Source organism: Leucoraja erinacea, chromosome 31 (genome assembly GCF_028641065.1).
Source record: "Leucoraja erinacea ecotype New England chromosome 31, Leri_hhj_1, whole genome shotgun sequence".
In the NCBI taxonomy this organism is placed as follows: domain Eukaryota; kingdom Metazoa; phylum Chordata; class Chondrichthyes; order Rajiformes; family Rajidae; genus Leucoraja; species Leucoraja erinaceus.
In genome coordinates, this window is record NC_073407.1 from 16268933 (window position 1) to 16289434 (window position 20502).

Here is a 20502-nt window from a genome sequence, read left to right on the forward strand (position 1 = left end):
CTGGAGTACATGGATAGGTGACATTTTGGGTCGGGACCCTTCTTCAGACTAAAGTAAGTCTGGTCCTCAATTGATGTCTGAAGTTTCAAGGAGTTGGAAGAGTTCTATTGCCACTCGCAGCCTGATCCTCACTGCCCTTGCCCTTGCACCAAGCATCCTTCAGTAAAATTTATCTTTGTCGCAAACAAATGCCCCTGTCCCACTTAGGAAACCTAAACGGAAACTCTGGAGACTTTGCACCCCACCCAAGGTTTCCGTGCGGTTCCCGGAGGTTGCAGGTAGTGGAAGCAGGTAGGGAGAATGACAAAAACCTCCGGGAACCTCATGGAAACCTTGGGTGGGGCGCTCAGGTTTTCTAAGTGGGACAGGGGCATTACATTGCTGCAGATAGGATGCAGCTTTGCCAAGATTTAAACAAATGTTAGACCCGTCTGTGAAATCATTGCAGATAAATTTCATTCCACACAACACTGAGGTCAGTTCAGTTTTATTAAATGTACATTCAGTCACCTCCTCCAATCCACCCATCAGTTGAGGCTCCAATAAATACTGGTACAAGTTTAGGTTTGCAACAGCATTAGAAAAACAATATTGCTGATTTGGTTGTCGACAGAGACAGCTACGATATATGAAGTATCTACAGTTTGGCTATAACTTTTATGAATCATTGTTGCTTTGGATACACATGTGATATTGGTGAGCGGACAAACACATTTGATGAGCTAGTGTGAAATCTTTAACAATTGTCACAAGAACACTGGCTGGGAATTGAATGCAAACATCAAAGAAAGTTTGTATTAAAAAAAGAGCAGTGCGTTCATTTATCAATAGCATACAGCACGTCATTGGAAAACGAACATTCTGCATCTTACTTTGATCAGAACCTAAGAATCCTTCCCTCCCACTAGACTCCTTCACCAGCTTGTTCTTTAAAACACTGCACAAGGAATGGACAGAAATGCAGCCACTTTAAGAGTAAACACAGAGAGAAGGCGACACAACAGATTTAGCTCTTCTGCATAAAAGATCATGCAGCCTGCAACGTTCTGTGGGACTGTCATTAAGGCTGTTGGGTACTGTTTCCTGAAATTGATTCTGACTACACACTATCACAGGTCATGATATACTGCCACTGGAAGTCATAACAGCTACCCCCAGAATTTCACAAGCAGGTTATTGATACAAGTTGTTGATATATAGTCGGCGTTGTTGATTCATTGTTGAAATGTGCATTAACTTTGACTTTAACAGACAGGATTGGTTCTGAGGAGTACAGGTTTGGGAAGACAGATAGGGGCGTCAGCTGTGGTACACTGACTGTAAGTGCGGTCTTCACCGAAGGTGGGCAGAGCTATCTGTTGTTAAAGTTGAAAAGATTTGTATTTTAACTGGGAAGTGCTTTGCTCTCAACGAAACTTGACATAAAAGTCACAAAGGACAGGAAAGGGATGGGAGCTCAAGGCAGGTTGGTGGCAACGAGAGATCTTACTGAATGGTGGGACAGGTTGGAGGGGCTGAGTGGCCAACTTGTGTTCCTATGTCAACTTGGAATTGTCTGGCTGGGCTTGGGCTTTTGGGACAGTCTCCTCACATTTTCACAAATCTCAGGCTTTTGGATTATCTGGGTGTCATGGGCATAAAACCAATTTTTAACCAGCGGAAACCCACCGGCTTGTTACGGGAAAAGTTCTCGCATCTGCAGGAGAAGGTGGGGTTGTAGGGAGAGCAGAGACAAGTGGAAGTGTCGCTTTAAATTAGAGGATAAGACTTCTAGATGAAATATACACTGAAATAAAAATAAACGGAAATAGAAAAGTGACAAGGCACACTGTGCCCAAATGGTGAACATTATTTGTGTTAAATATTCCAATCAAAATTATTCTAGGCATTTGAGTACATTTTGTTGGGTTAATTTCAGGGCTACTGGGGGCAGTAATTCTTCCTCTCCATGTGTCTAATGTGGTTGTTGTGTGGAGTACTCTGGTTCTGAAATTCGGTTCACTGACCTTTACCTTTGGCCAGCGAGTACATGACACACGCACGTCATTAACGTCACAAACTTATCACAAATGTAAGAGGTTGAATCTTTACCCACAAGAGGTTAGCACAGAAAAGCCTACACTAGCAGCTGGAGATCGATCCACGGTTCGTAAGACAGCTATCTCGTGCAACATGTTTCTGTTCTGGTGAAGAAGAGATGGGTTTAATATTCTCCGCTAATTCGCACTCACTTGCAGCTGCAAACCTGGCTTCACAATCACGGCGTCCGAATGTGCCAAAAATATTATTGATTACAGAAAATCCCCCAACGTGACCTCAATCCCACGGCAGACAGTCGGCGAGGACACGTGATGGTCAGCGGTGATAATATTTTCTGTGGTCAATAATTCTTGACAGATCATTTTCAGCATTGAAAAAATACCCGTGACATATCGGAACTCATCTCTCTTCTGGCTCAGTGTAGGATCTTGGAGTGCAGAGCAATGAGGTGCGAGGTCTGATCGGAGAGGGCCCATGGCGATATCGGGTGCAGCTCAGTCCCGCTGCGTTCAACAGATTGTGTTCCACGGCCCAGTGTCGCTGATGCAGTTTCATTGCTAACCCAGTGGCCTCAGTTGTTGACAGTGACAGGACACAATGCAGAAATGGGGCCCAACAACATCTCGGGTGAAAAGTCTTGGCTTGTCAATTTGACCAAAAACACTTTTTTTTTTCTTTCTCTACCGTCCATGAATCTTAAACAGGGGGAATCAAGGCTTTAGGAAGGAGCGAGGGGAGAGGAGGGCAATTGCTGAAACACTTTAGTCTTCACGTCACTTTAATGCGTCGAGGGCAGCCGCAACCTGAGCGAAGACTTCGTCCACTGTGCCCTCTGCGTTTATCTATCGCGTTGGTGGGGAAGAAAAATTGTCAGCGACCCAGGAAATTGAGAAATCCCTCTCAATTTATCCCTCTCAATTTACAGTAAACAAAATCCCACGATAGTGAAAAATACCCTACCCAGCCGCCCTCCCTTATCTTTGAGGATATCTGCACCTTTCTGAAGTTCCCGTAGACTTTATACGTGACACACTTTAACATCGATCTCAAAAGGTCATTCATTGACACTTGTAAACACATGTAAAGAGGCCCTTTGTCCTAACTCTTCCGTGCCACATTTCAGCTAGTTCCATTTGCCTGCGTTTGATCCATATCCCGCTAAATCTTTCCTATCCTAGGGTCTTTTAAATGCTGTTAGTGTACCTGCCTCACCCGCCTCCCCTGACACCTTGTCCTGTGCACCAACCAGCCTGTGTGTACATATTGACCCAGTTGGGCATGCTCCTATGTTCTATGTGTAAACCCACACGCGAGGGGAAAATGGAGCACCTGGAGGAAATACACATGATCGTAGGAAGAAAGTTCCAACTGCACACAGAGAGTGTTCCAGGTCAGCATGGAACTGAGGTCCCTGGAGCTGTGTGGCAGAGGCTCTACCAGTTTGCCCGGTTTGCTAAGTCATAACTAGGTGGAGCTGGGAAATGCTGCCTTCAGTGAACAGTCCTCAGGCTGCAATGGGAGCAACATTGCCTCACCTTCCTGACGATCTTTCTGTGTTGGTAGAAGTTGATGACGGGCTCGGTGGCTTTGTAATACGTCTCCAGGCGCTTGGTGATGGTCTCCTCGTTGTCGTCGGCGCGCCCGCTGGTCTTGCCACGTTCCAGGAGCCGTTGGACCATCGTCTCCTTCCCAGCGTCAATGTACAAGAGCAGAGTAGGTGGTGCAATCTACAGAGTGCGGGAAGCAGGCAACTGATCAACTGCAGCACTTGGTCAAAGTATGTCTCCAAATTCGTATTCTTCCACACCGTTGTGTGTTCTAACTCTTGTTCGAGGGGCGAATTGACACCCCCATCCTATGCCTCTGTCAGCCACCTACACACCCCAATCACCCTGCTCCCTTACCCTCCTTCCTAAACTCATCTCCCACTCCTGAATCCCATAATTCCATTTCATGCCCCTCCTTTCATAGAAACATAGAAAATAGGTGCAGGAGTAGGCCATTCAGCCCTTCGAGCCTGCACCGCCATTCAATATGATCATAGCTGATCATCCAACTCAGTATCCTGTACCTGCCTTCTCTCCATACCCCCTGATCCCTTTAGCCACAAGGGCCACATCTAACCATCTTAAATATAGCCAATGAACTGGCCTCAACTAACTTATGTGGCAGAGAGTTCCAGAGATTCGCCACTCTCTGTGTGAAAAATGTTTTTCTCATCTCGGTCCTAAAGAATTTACCTCTTATCCTTAAACTGTGACCCCTTGTCCTGGACTTCCCCAACATCGGGAACAATCTTCCTGCATCTAGCCTGTCCAACCGTTTCTCCCCATCCCCTTTACCCAATTCCTTTCCTCCAGTTTCACATTTCACTCCTCCTCTTCTCTCCTCATCCCTCCCCTCTTTGTCACTTAATCCACCCATCTGCCCATTAAACCCCAGTCAACTGGACCCACATATCGCTTGCCAGGCTTTGTCCCGCCCCCCACCCCCTCTCTCCCATCTTTCTCTCCGCTACTCCATCAGTCTGAAGAAGGGTCCCAAACTGATTCATCACCTGTCCATTTCCCTCCACAGATACAGTCCCACCTGCTGGACACACCACACTTTACGTTATGTTCAAGATCATCTCGCGCTTTGATTTTTCCTCCAGATGACAGCACCTGCAGTCTTTCCTCTCTGTCACCCTCATCTGATTTTCACTGCATTTCTTTGCCACCAGAGGGAGATATGGAGGCAACGAGGAGCAGGAACTCTGGCTGATGTACTTGCCCCTCCCTGGTTAATGCCGAGTTATTTAAGCACATTGAATTCTGCTTATTATCCGGTGAAGCAGAAACGCTTGTTAAACATACAGGAAGGTACTTGTAATCAAGTGCGTACTGTGTCAGCACTATCTGAACCATAAATAGGCCTGGTCTTGACCCTGTTATTATTAAGGGACATTATATCCCATTCTAACAGCGCAGGTGAAATAATGATTGCAGCTAGATTTAAGAGCCGTTAGTGACTTTTGGTACCACACCATTATGCGGCCGCTTATGCTGTTTTTACACGCCAATTATTGGAAAGAATTCCCTTTCATCTTTTGCCAAAAAACCCATTGAGATTAATTTCAATTCAGTGGATACTCCTCAATGAATGCATCGGGGGCACAATGCAACGTCACTTGTTGTTGAACAACGCACATAACTGTGCATTTACTGACCCACACCAAGGGACTCTCGTTCCAAGGACGATGTTACCTGGCAATAATAGATGAATATTTTGTGAGGACTGCAGCGAGGTAATAGTAGAGGAAGGGAATGAGGAAATGTAAAATGTTTACAGCACAGCAAAAAGCCCTTCTTCTCACTGGCTTTGAATAAACACTACTTTAACTCAACTATATTTCCCTGCTCTTTGCCCAGGGATTTGCAAATTGTGTTTTCTTGTGGCAATTCCCCTTTGAAAGCAAAAAAAAACCCCAAAGTGCTGGAGGAACTCAGTGTGTCAAGCAACATCTGCGGAGGAATTGGATAGGCGATGTTTTACATCAGGGTCCTAATTCAGATTGTTTGTAGTGTCGGGGAGTGGAGGGAGAAAGCTGGAAAACGGAGGTGGGGGTGGGACAAGGCCAGGCGAGTGATGGGTGGATACAGGTGAGGGAGAGGAGCAAGTGACATTGGCGTGAGGTAACGGGATGGATGGAGTATGGGTCAAAGGTCTGAGGTAAAAGGTGACTAAAAACCGTCAGATATGGAGAGAAGATGAGTGGTTTAGAGCCAGAGAGAGAGACGTGGGTGCAAGAGTACAGGGATGGGTGGGGTGGACGAGGGGTGAAATAGTGGAAAAAATGGATGGGCACCAGGGGGGGGGGGGGGGGGGGGGGAGGGGAGGGAGGGGACAGGAAAGAGATGGGAGGAGGGGAGTCAAGGTGTTACTTAAAATTGGAGAGTTCAATGTTCCCATCCATGTTCTCTAGAGATGCTGCCTAACTCGCTGAGTTACTCCAGAACTTTGTGTCTTTTGGTAGACAAAAATGCTGGAGAAAACTCAGCTCTGGGTGAGACGGGCGACGTTTTCTTCTTCAGACCGGGTCGAGACCAGGTTCGTTTTCAGAATGATTCACAATGATGTGGGGTGGGGGGGGGGGGGGGGGGGGGGGGGGGCAGGAAGAAGAAAGGAAGAGGTGGAGACAGTGGGCTGTGGGAGAGCTGGGAAGGGAAGGGGAGGGGAAGGAGGGAGAAAGCAAGGACTACCTGAAATGGGAGAAGTCAATGTTCATACCGCTGGGGTGTAAACTGCCCAAGCGAAATATGAGGTGCTGCTCCTCCAATTTGCGGTGGGACTCACTCTGGCCCATTCCTTCTCTCCAGAGATGCTGCCTGTCTCACTGAGTTAGTCCAGCTTTTTGTGTCTATCTTCGGTTTAGACCAGCATCTACACTTCTTCCCTACACAAACAGACTGGGACGATTTGTGCTGGAAGAACTCAGCGGGTCATTGGTGGAGGGACTGGCAGCACCGGTGAAGGGACTGGACAGGGGACGTTTCAGGTCGGGACTTCAATCCGAGCCACAGTATACCTTGGGCAGGCACGGGTGGAATATATGGAGCCTGCCCAGTGATCGAGTGAAGGCCGTGGTCTTCACAGAGTCCAGCCCACCAGCCAGTCCCACATGCCCGTCTGTAACTTCAGGTGTAAACAGAATACTCATTCACCCAAAAATACAAACTCCTGATAAAGACATCATTCCACAGCAATGTAAACATTTCCGCTGCACTCAGCGGGGGGTGGTTTTAACCTGTTGGAATTTTATGTGCACTGAATAACCCAAGGCAGGAGAGAATGATTAACTGTGGGATTCTTTGCCACAGAAGGCTGTGGAGGCCAAGTCCGCGGATATTTTTAAGGCATAGATAGATAGATTCTTGATTGGTACAGGTGTCAGAGGTTATGGGGAGATGGCAGGAGAATGGGGTTAGGAGGAAGAGATGATTGAATGGCGGAGTAGACTTGATGGGCTGAATGGCCTAATTTTACTCCTATTCCTTATGCCCCTGTCCCACTTAAGAAACCTGAACGGAAACCTCTGGAGACTTTGCGCCCCGCCCAAGGTTTCCGTGCGGTTCCCAGAGGTTGCAGGTGGTTGCCGGAGGTTGCAGGCAGTGGAAGCAGGTAGGGAGACTGACAAAAACCACCGGGAACCTCCTGGAACCGCACGGAAACCTTGGGTGGGGCACAAAGTCTCCAGAGGTTTCCGTTCAGGTTTCCTAAGTGGGACAGGGGCATTATGACCTCGGTGTTTCCGCCAGTCTGTGTACACTGCCCAGTAAAGTTGCCTTGGGGGGGGGGGGGTGGTGGGGAGCAACTGGTTTAGCATCCATGGTAATGCTTTGTCCATTGATTAAATCTGCCCAGTCATCAAGGGTGTCAGTTTGTGTGGGCAACCTCACGGCTACTACATGTCCGGCACTATATCCACTTTTGGACTTTGGGCGAGATGAGACAGACATTGTTTATAAAAGATCCAGCCTCCTAATTGCCCACCCCCCCTCAATTTCATTTCCGCTGAGACCATCCAGACATTAGTTTAGTTTAGTTCTGGTTTATTGTCACGTGTACCGAGGTACAGTGAAAAGCGTTTGTGGCGTGCTATCCAGTCAGCGGAAAGACAATACATGCTTACAATCGAGCCCTTTACAGTGTGTAGATAGATCCATGATAAGGGAATAGCATTTAGTGCAAGGTGAAGACAGCAAAGTCCAATCAAGGATAGTCCAAGTGTTTAAGAAGGAACTGCAGATGCTGGAAAATCGAAGGTACACAAAAATGCTGGAGAAACTCAGCGGGTGCAGCAGCATCCCGAAACGTTGCCTATTTCCTTCGCTCCATAGATGCTGCTGCACCCGCTGAGTTTCTCCAGCATTTTTGTGTACCCAAGGATAGTCCAAGGGTTATCAATGGGGTAGAAAGAAGTTCAGGACTGCTCTCTAGTTGGGGTAAGTTGCCTGATAGAGAGGCTTGCGCAGTTTCAGAAGGGAAGGTATTAGAGGGAGTTTGACCCGAGACGTTGTCCCTCCCACAGATGCTGCCGGACCTGCTGAGTTCCTCCAGCAGTCTTCCCTTATCGAAGAGAGGGAACAAGCTCGTCTTCAGCAGCAGGGCCAGTGAACCCATTAGTGAAGGGGTAAAACATCGGCCTAGACACTGGGAGATCTCACCTCCTCCCCTTTGAGAAAGAGGCGCGGGACTGTTCGGTTTCAAGGAAAGAAACCCGCCCGCCTATAATTCCTCCCGGCCTCGGCCTCCCCCATTTCCCCCTCCGTCGCAAACCCTCTCTCTACCTTCTTCTCAAACTCCTCTCCCTGCTTGACTTCCCGCGGGTAGCCGTCAATCAGGAAGCCCTTCGAGACGTCAGCTTTGGCAATCATGGCGTCCCTCAGCATCTCCAGCACGGTATCCTGCGGGAAGGAGCAGAGGGCAAGCGGTCAGCGGTCAGCGTGAAGCGTGGGGGGGAGGAGGAGAGCATCGGTCTAAGAGCCATTGCAGCAATCACCAACAACATCATCATGTAGGACTCATGTTAGGGGCAGAATAATACGCGTGGCTCCACATTAATGCAGCAAAGGGTATTCTGTGGCTGAACGTGCATTATGATGATGAACTAGAATTTAGTTCTACTGAAGTCAATGAAGCGAAAGGAACAATGAAAACTCGGGCTTGTCTCATGTGTCTAGCGCTTGCAACTGAGGGTGAATTTCAATCTGAAAGTTGATCTTTTGAGTTCACACAACAGGGCCTTTTGTGATCCTCTCGAGAACTGAAGGCAGTATTGGCCCTGTGACTGCCTTTGTAATTCTTCTGGGAGATGACTGTCCAAGATGGACACAGCATGACCCTGCCATTAGGCGGATGCTAGTCACAGGTTTGCAGAGAGACTCGACATGCCTACAGCGAGAGTATGGTTACAATTCTGTGCAGACAGTTTGTGGACGGAGTCACGAGTGTTTAATTGTTGTATGTATGGGCAATGGAACAAAGACATTCTTACTTGCTGCATCTTAACAGGCCTGACAATGCAATAATACAGATACATATATAGTAATCAATAATACAATTAATTAATTGCGAGATGACCACAAAGGCTAAAACCAAAGTGTGTAGTGGGAACCAAAGACACAATAGACAATAGGTGCAGGAGTAGGCCATTCGGCCCTTTGAACCAGCACCACCATTCACTGTGATCATGGCTGATCATCCACAATCAGTACCCCTGTTCCTGCCTTCTCCCCAATATCCCTTTACTCCGCTATCTTTAAGAGCTCTATCTAACTCTCTCTTGAAAGCATCCAGAGAATTGGCCTCCACTGCCTTCTGAGGCAGAGAATTCCACAGATTCACAGCTCTCTGGGTGAAAAAGTTTTTTCCTCATCTCCGTTCTAAATGGCCTACCCCTTATTCTTAAACTGTTGCTCCTGGTTCTGGACTCCCCCCAACATCAGGAACATGTTTCTTGGAAGATCATAATTATTGAGGTTAGCGTTGTGTTGCCAGGAAGAATCTGTTCTTGAACCCGGTGGTCAATTTTCAGGCTGCTGCACCTCCTTCCCAATGGTAGCAGCAAGACAGGAGCGTGGCCAGAGTGGGGTGGGTCTTTGATGATATTGGCAGCGCCTCCTGTAGTTCCTTCCGATGGTGGGGGGAGGGTCAGTGCCTGTGATGGACCAGGTAGTGTCTACCATATAATCACCAAAATAATTCAGGGAAATGAAAGGAGAATATTACTGATGCAGTGTATTGGGGATAGCTTCACTCAGAATGTACAAGAGAGAGTTGCTTCTACACTTGAAGAAAAGTAATTTGCAGCAGGATGGGGAGAAAGATAAGGATAAGTGGACAAATTGCACAGAGGCTTAAAAGAGCTGTCTTGGATATGAGATTCTAAATGATCTCCTTTGCCGTGAGATTCAAAGGGCCAGAATTAGACAAAAATAGACCAGAGCAAAGGCAAACTGCTCTCAGCAAGAGGCACTAATGGGCTTTGGGAAAGAAATGACCTTTGAAACCTCGGCTTAATGGGCACAAAATCGATAAGAAGTCCTGGGTGAGACTGAACAAAGTGAACCCGTCTCCTGCAATGACACAGACCGTTCATATCATCAGGAATTTCCTGGGAAAGTGCTCCGACCACAAATGTATATTATTCCCTGCGTCGTGACAGATCGCGGCTTTCACCAGGGGCGGCACAGTGGTGCAGCTGGTAGTGCTGTTGCCTCACAGCGCCAGACAACCAGGTTCGATCCTGACCTCGAGTGCTGTCGGTGTGGAGTTTGAATGTTCTCCCTGTGACTGCCTGGTATCTCGGTTTCTTCTCACGTCCCAAAGGCGTGCAAATGTGCAGGTTAACTGGCCTGTGTAAATTGCCCCTAGTGGGGAATACATAGATACATAGACAATAGGTGCAGGAGTAGGCCTTTCGACCCTTCGAGCCCGCACCGCCAATCAATGTGATCATGGCTGATCATCTACAATCAGTACCCCGTTACTGCCTTCTCCACATATCTCTTGATTCCGCTAGCCTTAAGAGCTCGATCTACCTCCCTTTTGAACGCATCCAGTGGATCGGCCTCCAATGCCTCCTTAGGCTGAGAATTCCACAAATTCACAACTCTCTGTGTGAAAAAGGGAATAGGGAGTGGATGTGCATGTGTGATAACAAAGAACTAACTTAGAATTGGTAGTCAGTGTGGGGTTTGTGGGCTGAAGGGCCCGTTTCAAGACTAGATACTAAACACGCACATAGTGATGAGTCTGATACGTGTATGTCCACAAACACGGTTGAAGTGGAGAGCTTTTATATTGGTGAAGTGATGGAAATCCAGCGCATATACTCAACCCCTGCGTCTCTCCCTCATCTAGTTTCTGAGTTGGTGGTAAACTAAGTGTTAGGAAGGCAGGCACAGAGACACAGTGGTAAAGCAGCCGCCTCACAGCACTAGGGACCCGGGTTCGATCCTGACAACGGGTGCTGTCTGTAGGGAGTTTGTACGTTCTCCCCGTGACCTACATGGGTTTTCTCCGGATGCTTCGGTTTCATTCTACATTCCAAAGACGTGCAGCTTTGTAGGTTAATTGGCTTCTGTAAATTCCCCTAGTGTGTAGGATTGAACTGGGCTATGGGTGATAGACATAGAAACATAGACATTAGGTGCAGGAGTAGGCCATTTGCCCTTCGAGCCTGCACCGCCATTCAATATGATCATGGCTGATCATCCAACTCAGTATCCCGTACCTGCCTTCTCTCCATACCCCCTGATCCCCTTAAGGGCCACATCTTCCCTGTAAATTGAACTGGCCCAACTAGTGTTGTAGAGATTGACCACTGGGCTATCTCGGTTTTAAAGGATCCCCGCTAGCTGTGACCCCTTGTCCTGGACTTCCCTGAATGGAACACCTCTTAGCCTGTCCAACCCCTTAAGAATTTTGTAAATTCATCCCCTTGTCTCCTAAATTCTAGAGAAGAAGGGTCCTGACATCCCGAATCAGTCCCGTAACGTCTGCACTCCCTCTATGGCCTAATGTCCTTCCTCAGATTTGGAGACCAAAATACGCAATACTCCAGGTGTGGTCTCAAAGATGCTGAACCTCCCCATACTCAAATCCTTTTGCCTAACATACCTCATTTACTCCGGCACTTTGGGTCAGTTTCCAATCGGCCACCATTTAGATAATAGTCTGCTTTCCCCGTTTTTGCCACCAAAATGGATAAACGCTGGCCAATGAATGGCGTGATCACCTCTTCCACTCATTGTGAAGAAGGGTCCCGACCCGTAACGTTGCCTATCCATGTTCTCCAAAGATGCTGCCAGACCCTCTCATTTACTCCGGCACTTTGGGTCAGTTTCCAATGCTGTACCTGTAAAACTAAGCAAACACGAGGTGGCATCTTCAAGCAAGTGTGGTTGAACTTACCAGAGGTACCAGCTCGCCCTTCTCCATGATGGCATGGACACTCTTTCCCTTGTCTGAGCCCGAGTTGACCTCTGCCCTCAGCAGGTCTCCTGTGGACAGGTGGGTGTAGCCATATTTCTCCACGACCTGCTCACACTGAGTGCCTTTCCCGGAGCCTGGGCCTCCTGTTGACAGGGTGAAACCAGACACCACATTACCAAGACAACACCGGAACAGCCCTGGCTGATAGCCTCAAACCAACGCCCGTGTTATGGTTACGGATACATCTGGAGATGATAACAAACACATCTTTCAGTGCGAAGGTAGACACAAAATGCTGGAGTAACTCAGCGGGACAGGCAGCATCTCTGGAGAGAAGGGATGGGCGACGTTTCGGGTCGAGGCCCTTCTTCAGACATCTATCTTCGGTTTAAACTAGCATCTGCAGTTCCTTCACTACACCCATTCCTTCTCTCCGGAGAAGCAGCCTGTCCCACTGAGCTACTCCAGCTTTTTGTGTCTGTCTTCGGTTTAAACCAGCATCCGCAGTTCATTCCTACACATCCATTAGTGCTCCGTGTTTCCAGTACCACTGGTTGCCTGTACTCACACAGTGGCTGTGAGCTCCTGCTGTACCACACACACACACACAGACAGCTGCACACTCTGGCAATTCCCCCTGAAAGATGGCAATCCCCATTAATCATGATTGTGGCCAGTGAGGTCCAAGACGATCCGTTCTGACCAAGATAGACCCCCAGTGGCCACAATCATTATTAGAGTCATAGAGTGGTTGTTAAAGACATGCAGCATGGAAACAGCAACACCCCAACCAACATGCCCCATCTACACCAGTCCCACCTGCCTGTGTTTGGCCCATGTCACTCTAAACTTATTCTAAACCATGTCATCATTCATTCATTCATTCAATCATTCATTCATTCATTCATTCATTCAATCATTCATTCATTCACCATCGCTGAAAACATTAGCAACGCAGTGGTGCTGGTTTCCAACGGGAACGGTGCGCACCACACATCTCTGTCGTCCAGTTCCTGCGGACTTCCGCCGCTGGAAGTATAGGATGTTGGTGTGTGCGTGCTTTATCATCATTCCTTACAATGCTATGTACAACAGTGATCGCAACCTCTACTGAAGTGTGGATGGCCGTTAGCTCGCTGGAAGCTCATCCGCCCTTTGACAGGTCTTGTTTTTGGTCCTGCTGGGGGTCCACAGCCCCCTCCTCAACTGGCAAACCAGTTGGGGGGGGGAGGAGATGGTTTAGTCGCCAACTATCGACTTCTATGTTTCTCTGGGTTATTTTCTATGCTTCTATGGGTTATTGATAGGGGACGATCAGCCATGATCACAATGAATGGCGGTGCTGGCTCAAAGGGCCGAATGGCCTCCTCCTGCACCTATTTTCTATGTTTCTATGTTTCAATCCGACCATGGAGCAGGTGGCATGGGATTACATGGAACCCGTGACGGGGGGAACTCCCCTCGACCTGAGTATCCATGTGCCTGGTTCTTAAATGTTGTGATAATACCTGCCTCACCTACCTCTCTGGGCACCCTTTATGTACAAACATTGCCTCTCGGGTTCTTATATAATCTTTCCACCCCCTGTCCCCAAACCCACCCCTCCCTCCCTTACCTTAAATCTATGCCCTCTGGTTCTTGATACTATCTCTATGGGTAAAAGACTCTGAGCATTTACCCTATCCCTGTAATGACCTTGTACATCTCCATCTGATCTCCCCTCATCCTCCTGCGCCTCAAGGAATAGAGTCCTAGCCTGCCCAACCTTTTTCCCTACAGCTCAGGCCCTCGAGTCCTGGCAACATCCTCGTGAATCTTCTCTGCACCCTCTCCAGCTTAACAACACCGATTAGTCGATGAACACTGATCTCCAGCATTTAAAAGGACAAGGGCCACAGATGCAGGAGTAGGTCACCCCCACACACCCTCCTGACATAGAGTGAGAGTCACTTTTCACTGCAACTCGGTAGAAGTGACAATAAACTAACCAACCCTTCAGTCCAAATCAACCATGCCGCCCAAGACGCAACGATCTAAGCTAGTTCCATTCGCCCACGCATGGTTCATACCCCTCCATCCATGTCCCTGGGCAAAGATATTTTACCATCTCTTGTAGAACTATCACCAACTATCTCCTCTGGTGGCTCGTTCTAAACTCGGAATAACGATGATGCTTTTTTCAATTCCCGCTGGAATTCGCAGCAACGTAGGAGCACGGTAGCCTGAAGGGCCACAGGGAGCCTCTCCCCTGCAGTCTCGCTGTACGTAGGGGGTGGCAACAAGGAGTGGGTAATAAGTTCTGGCCTCTCCAGCAACACCTGGATCCTGAGAATGGGAGATGGATCAGGGGGTTCCTCAAGGAAGTGGGTCCGATGTGGCATTAGACAGTCCGTGGAGGAAGGAGGAGAGGGAAGGGGAAGAGGGATGCAATGTCCAATGTCAAACATGTGGCAGTCTGGAAGATGCAGAGATGCATTCTGACGTCAAGCAGCTGAAGCCAACAGAGCAACAAAAGGAGTCTGAAGAGGCAGCTTCAGCCACAGTCTCTGAGGGCCAAGCTGAGGGAGGGTCTCCCGGTCACTGGGAACTCATGGTGAAGGAAGGAACACCAAGTGGGAATGCTCACAATGTAACAGATAGGAAAGAGCCATAGAGGCATACAGCAGGGAAACAGGCCCTTCGGCCCAACCCATTCATGCAGACTAAGATGCTCCAGCAAAGCTAGTCCCATTTGCCCACAAGGGATACATCGATATGAACTGTGGAACTGGTTAATTGACCGTTAGTGGGGGGGAGGAAGGGGGGGGGGGGGGGGGGGGGGTGGGGGGGGGGGAGGGTTGTAGAACCCACCTAAAATGAGAGAATTCAATATTCATACTGCTGGGTTGTACACTACCCAAGCAACATATGCGTGTGGCCCCACTCTGACAGTGGAGGAAGCCCAGGACAGAAAGGTCAATGGGAAGGGAATGGGAATGAGAAGGGGAGTTCAAATGGGCTGGGAGATCACGTAGGCCTAGTAAGGACAGGGTTCCCCTGGTCCTCACTTTTCCACATCCAACATATTTCGTCACCTCCATCGTGATGCCACCACTAATCACATTTTCCCATCTCCACCCGTGTCCACCTTCTGCAGAGACCGCTCCCTCTGCAATTCCTTGGTTCACTCATCACTTCCCAAACTACCCCCTCCCCAGGTACTTTTCCCAGCAAACGTAGCGGATGTAACACCTGTCCTTGTACCCGCCTCCCTCGACTCTATCTGGAGACCCCGACAGTCCTTCCAGGTGAGACAGAGGTCTACATGCACCTCCTCTAACCTCATCTACTACACCTGTTGTTCCCAATGTGGGCTCCTGTACATCGGCGAGACCAAGCATAGACTCGGTGACAGTTTCGCTGAACACCTGCACTCGGTCCATCAAGGTCTACTGGATCTCCTAATTATAAACCGTTTTAACTGCCCTTCCCATCCCCATGCTGACCTTTCTGTTCTGGGAAGATGGAGTTTTGGGTCTGAAGAAGGGGGTGAACAGTGGCCAATATTACAGCGCTTGCTCTGCGTAGGTACAGTTCCCCCCCCCCACACCCCGAGGATCATGTGACCTGCCAGGGCATCTCACCACTGCTTTGATTTGACTGCCGTCTTCACAGGACATGAACACCACTGGTCAGACTGCCATCTACTGCCCATTGCCCCTGGGGCAAGCCAAGCCAAGCCAAGCCAAGTCACTTTGGAGGGCAGCTGAGATCCACCATTTTGGTAGGCCAGGCATCACTTAGAACATTGAGCAGGAGAGCACAGGCCCTTCGGCCCATATGTTTGTGCCAAACATGATGCCAAGTTAGACTAATCACCTATACATTCACATGATTCATATCCCTCCATTCCCTCCATATCCAGGAGGCTATCTAAAAGCCTCTTAAACACCACTAACGTATCTGCCTCCACCACCTCTCACAGCATGTGCCAAACACCCACCACCTTGGACAAAAGTTTGCCACTTTACATATTTCCCCCTCTCATCTTAGAGCTACGCCCTCTAATCTTCAACACTCCCATACTGGGAAAGGGTTCCCAGTGACATAACTCCGAGGAAATTGTCTTTGCAACAAGTGAAGTTACTAATGGTTTACCAACAGATAAATAACCGTTCACTTACCGACCACAAAGATAATCTTGGATCCCTTCAGTTTATCTGTGGGGTTAAACAGAGAGAGAGAGACCGTCAAACTCTCCCTTCCAAACTCGCGGGGGCCTGAAACACCAGCCCACATCCCAGTCCACTCCTCCTCCAAAGAGAAACCGCAGTTCCCAACCCAACCGTTCCTTGAAAATTCCTGGTCCCGCCTGGGATCATGCTGAAATCTCTGACATTCTGCCCGGATCGCCCACTGGTCTTACAGTCGGGATAACGATCCGATTGGCCTCTTGACGTGGAGCTTCTATGCCTCGCTTACGCCCAAGGAGGTTATAAAGTCTCCAGGAGTCTCGTGTGAACTCCCTCTGTGGTTCGCTTCAGATCCAGGCTGGGAGAGCTGGGGGCAGATGGCGTGGCAACCTCCCCCCCTCCCCTGTAATTCGGTCCATCTATCCGGGATGTCCCAGCCTCTCTTCCTCCTTACCCGTGGCAGCTATGTTCTGCACCTTGGTGGAGGAGCTGGAGGAGCAGTTGACACCCATACTTTGCGTTGGACCTACTGAGGGAGGAGAGCTGGCGTGCACATATCCCTTCCCTTTAATCAGTGAGGCTGCTCTGCCTGTGAGCAGCCACTGTTGAATCGGCCGTTGCCATGGCTACGGTTGCTAGTCTCAGCCCTGGGCCGGAAGTTGAGGCTGAACCACAAAGTGTTGGAATTCCATTCCCCGAATTGGCAGCTCCCTCGCTCGCTCGCTCACCGCCAGCCTGAACTAATCAGCAGCAGAAGTCTTGCTAGTGAGAGAAGAGAGGGGGGGGGGGGGGGGGGGGGGTGGATCATCGGTCAGTCCATTATGATCTTTCACTGAGTAGAGGGCAATACAATGGAAAAGGGAAAGTAAGGGAATGTTTAATCAGGCAGTATAGGAGCCAGCCCCACAGTCTGTAGGAAGTCAACTTGGTTAACTATTAAAATCTTCTGGCATTCAGTCCCATTGTTTCCGTAGATCAATAACTTTAGCAGCACTGGCTAACCTGATAACACATTAACCAGAGGTGGAAAGCTATTTACCTCTTGTGATTAAGGTGACATGGTTTAAACAAAAAGCTTCTCTTTCAGGTAGACACAAAAAACTGTAGTAAATCAGCGTGACGAGCAGCAGCATCTCTGGAGAGAAGGAACGGGTGACATTTCGGGTCGCGACCATGCTTCAGACGTGGAGGTGGAGGAAGAAGCTGGGCAGACGACTCCCTGAGAGAGGGCTGGGGAACCTTGAGGGAGATGACGACTTTCCTTGGTCACGGCAGGGCCAGCATGGTACGACTTGTACAGCCACTGTCTCCCGCGGCTCTAACCACCCGAGTCTGATCCTGACCTCCCGTGCTGTCTGTGTGGAGTTAGTGCGTTCTCCCTGTGACTGCGAGTGCCCTTCCACCGGGTGCTCCGGTTCCCTCCCACATCCCAAAGGTTAATTTGCCTCGAAATTGCCACAAGTGCGTAGGTGAGGGGTAGAATCTGCGGAGAATTGTTGGGATTAATGGTTGCTTCTTCCCCAGGAACTATCAGGCTGTGGAACACTACACAACACTAACCTCAGCACAGAGAAGACACAAGATGCTGGGGTAACTCAGCGGGGCAGGCAGCATCCCTGGAGAGAAGGAATGGGTGGTGTTTCGGGTCAAGACCCTTCTTCAGTCTGAATAAGGGCATTGATCCGAAACGTCACCTATTCCTTCTCTCCAGAGATGCTGCCTGTCCCGCTGAGTTACCCCAGCATTTTGTGTCTATCTTCGATTAAAACCAGCATCTGCAGTTCCTTCCTACACTAACCTCAGTCACTCTGACCTTCTGTGGACTGTGGACTTGGTTGTACTGTGGACTTGATTTTTGCACTATCATGATTACCCCATGTAATTAATATTTTATATTATTGATATTATATGTTTATCTGTCTGCTATTATATGTTTATGGGCCTGTTAAGCTGCAGCAAGTAAGAATTTTATTGTTCTGTTGCTGGAACATATGACAATTAAACACTCTGGACTGTGGGAACAGCACCGATGGGTTAAGGGCCCTGTCCCACTTGGGTGTAATTTGCGCATCATTTACGCAACATCATGTACGCGTCACAACGCATGATAATAATAATAATAATAATTTTATTTATAGAGCACTTTAAAAACAAACATAGCTGCAACAAAGTGCTGTACATCACTAATCATTGACAAAAAAGTTAATACACACCAAAAATAACAATCAAATGAAATAGTAGGAAAAGACATGTAAAATAAATAAACATTAAAACACCACAAACAGAAGCAAAGCCTCAGGCATGGTCAAAACAGGGAGTACAAATGCGTTTTAACACTGGATTTGAAGATGGACAGTGAGGGGGCCTGTCTGATGTGCAACGGCAGGGCATGCATTGGCATGCATTACGTGCGCATGGCGAGGCCTGGTGGCATAGGCAGTGACGCGCGGTCTTGCGCGGCACCCCAGGATTTTGAGATTCACAAAATCGCGCGCCACGTGCATGACGTGCAAACGACGCCCAAGTGGGATAGGCCCTTTAGTGTGTGTGGGCGCATGGCGGTTGACACGGTCTGTGGGGAAGGGTCTATGCAATGCTGTAGCTTTTACAACATGCCCGATATCAGGCTGGTTCATAAGATGATAGGAACAGAATTAGGCCATTCGGCCCATCAAGCCTACGCCGCCATTCCATCATGGCTGATCTATCTCCAAACTCCATTCTCCTGCCTTCTCCCCATAACCTCTGACACCCATACTAATAAGGAATCTGGAGAAACTCAGCGGGTGCAGCAGCATCTATGGAGCGAAGGAAATAGGCAACGTTTCGGGCCGAAACCCTTCTTCAGACTTTCTGTCTGAAGAAGTGTTTTGGCCTGAAACGTTGCCTATTTCCTTCGCCCCATAGATGCTGCTGCAACCGCTGAGTTTCTCCAGCTTTTTTGTGTAACCTTCGATTCTCCAGCATCTAAACACTAATAAGGAATCTATCTGTCTCTGCCTTAAATATATCCACTGACTTTGCCTTCACAGCCTTTTCCACACAAAGGGTGGTGGGTGTACGGAACGAGCTGCCCGAGGAGGTATTTGATGCTGGGACTGTTGCAACATTTAAGAAACACTTAGACAGGTACATGGATGGGACAGATTTAGAGGGACATGGGGTAAACACAGGCAAGTAGGGCTAGTGTAGATGGGGCATGTTGGTCATTGTGGGCAAGCTGGGTCGAGGGGCCTGTTTCCACACTGTGTGACTCTATGACTGAAATGGGATAAGTGGAGGACCAGTGAGGTGGGCCGTCGTCCTGGTTCCATGCTGGCTGATTCTAGAAGCTAACACTGACCTTTGACCTTCGACCTTCAGTATCACGGTCAGAGAGGTGTGCAGCACAGAGACAGACCCTTCAGCCCACCTTGTCCTTTGCTAAACAAGTTGGCATTCTGGGTCAGTCCACAGTGCCCACATGGTCCATATCCCTACAAACTCCTCATATCCATGTGTCTGTCCAAGTGCCTTTTAAAAGTTATAATTGGATCCGCTTCTGTAGCTTCATTTGACACACAGATACGGACTACCCTCCGAGTGAAAATAGTTGCCCCCGAGGTCCCTCTTAAATCTCTCCCTGTCACCTTAAGCCAATGCTCTTTGGTTTTAGATTCCTCTACCCTGGGAAATAGACAGTGCACATTCACTTTATCCATGCCCCTCATAATTTTGTATACCTCAATAAGGTCACCCCTCAACCTCCTACACTCCAAAGGAAAAAGTCCTAGCCTATCCAACCTCTCCCTATATCTCAAGCCCTCAAGCCCAGGTAACATCCTGGTGGATCTCTACTGCACCCATTCCAAGGTAAGGACATCCTTCCTATAGCTGGGCAAACAGGACCTTTAAAAAGGAGATGAGCAATTTATTTAGTCAGAGGGGGGTGAATCTGTGGAATTTATTGCCACAGAAGGCTGTAGAGGCCAAGTCACTGGGCATTTTTAAGGCAGAGATTGACAGATTCTTGATTAGTAAGGATGTCAAGGGTTTTGGGGAGAAGGCAGGAGAATGGGGTTGGGAGGGAAAGGTAGACCCAGCCATGATTGAATGGGGGAGTAGACTCGGTGGGCCGAATCGCCTAATTCTGTTCCTATGACTTATGAACTGCACACAGTATTCCAAGAGTGGTCTCAGTAGATAGTATTGGGACTGAACTAACCCCCACCACCCATGTAGCGTGCAGCAGAGTGACTGTGACCCTGGGTAAAGATCTGGCCCTTAAGGGCCTGTCCCACGGGCGTCATTTGCACGCCATGCAGGTGGTGCG

At 48.7% G+C, this 20502-nt stretch overlaps 1 protein-coding gene across 5 annotated transcripts in view; it reads right to left on the reverse strand.

Annotated features, from left to right (window-relative positions):
* Positions 1–471: 471 nt before the first annotated feature.
* The window catches only part of LOC129711990 (adenylate kinase isoenzyme 1-like), a 91904-nt gene continuing 71873 nt past the window's right edge, over positions 472–20502 (reverse strand). For 4 of the 5 annotated variants that reach the window (XM_055660094.1, XM_055660095.1, XM_055660093.1 and 1 more), the window contains 5 exons: positions 16182–16217; positions 11998–12161; positions 8370–8486; positions 3576–3767; positions 472–2882 (listed from right to left, as the gene is read on the reverse strand). In XM_055660094.1, the coding sequence (XP_055516069.1) occupies positions 2814–2882; positions 3576–3767; positions 8370–8486; positions 11998–12161; positions 16182–16217 (578 nt within the window). In that variant the 3' untranslated portion in view covers positions 472–2813. Of the gene's footprint in view, positions 2883–3575; positions 3768–8369; positions 8487–11997; positions 12162–16181; positions 16218–16644; positions 16934–20502 lie in introns of those variants that run through there. The other variant, XM_055660096.1, reaches the window with a different exon arrangement.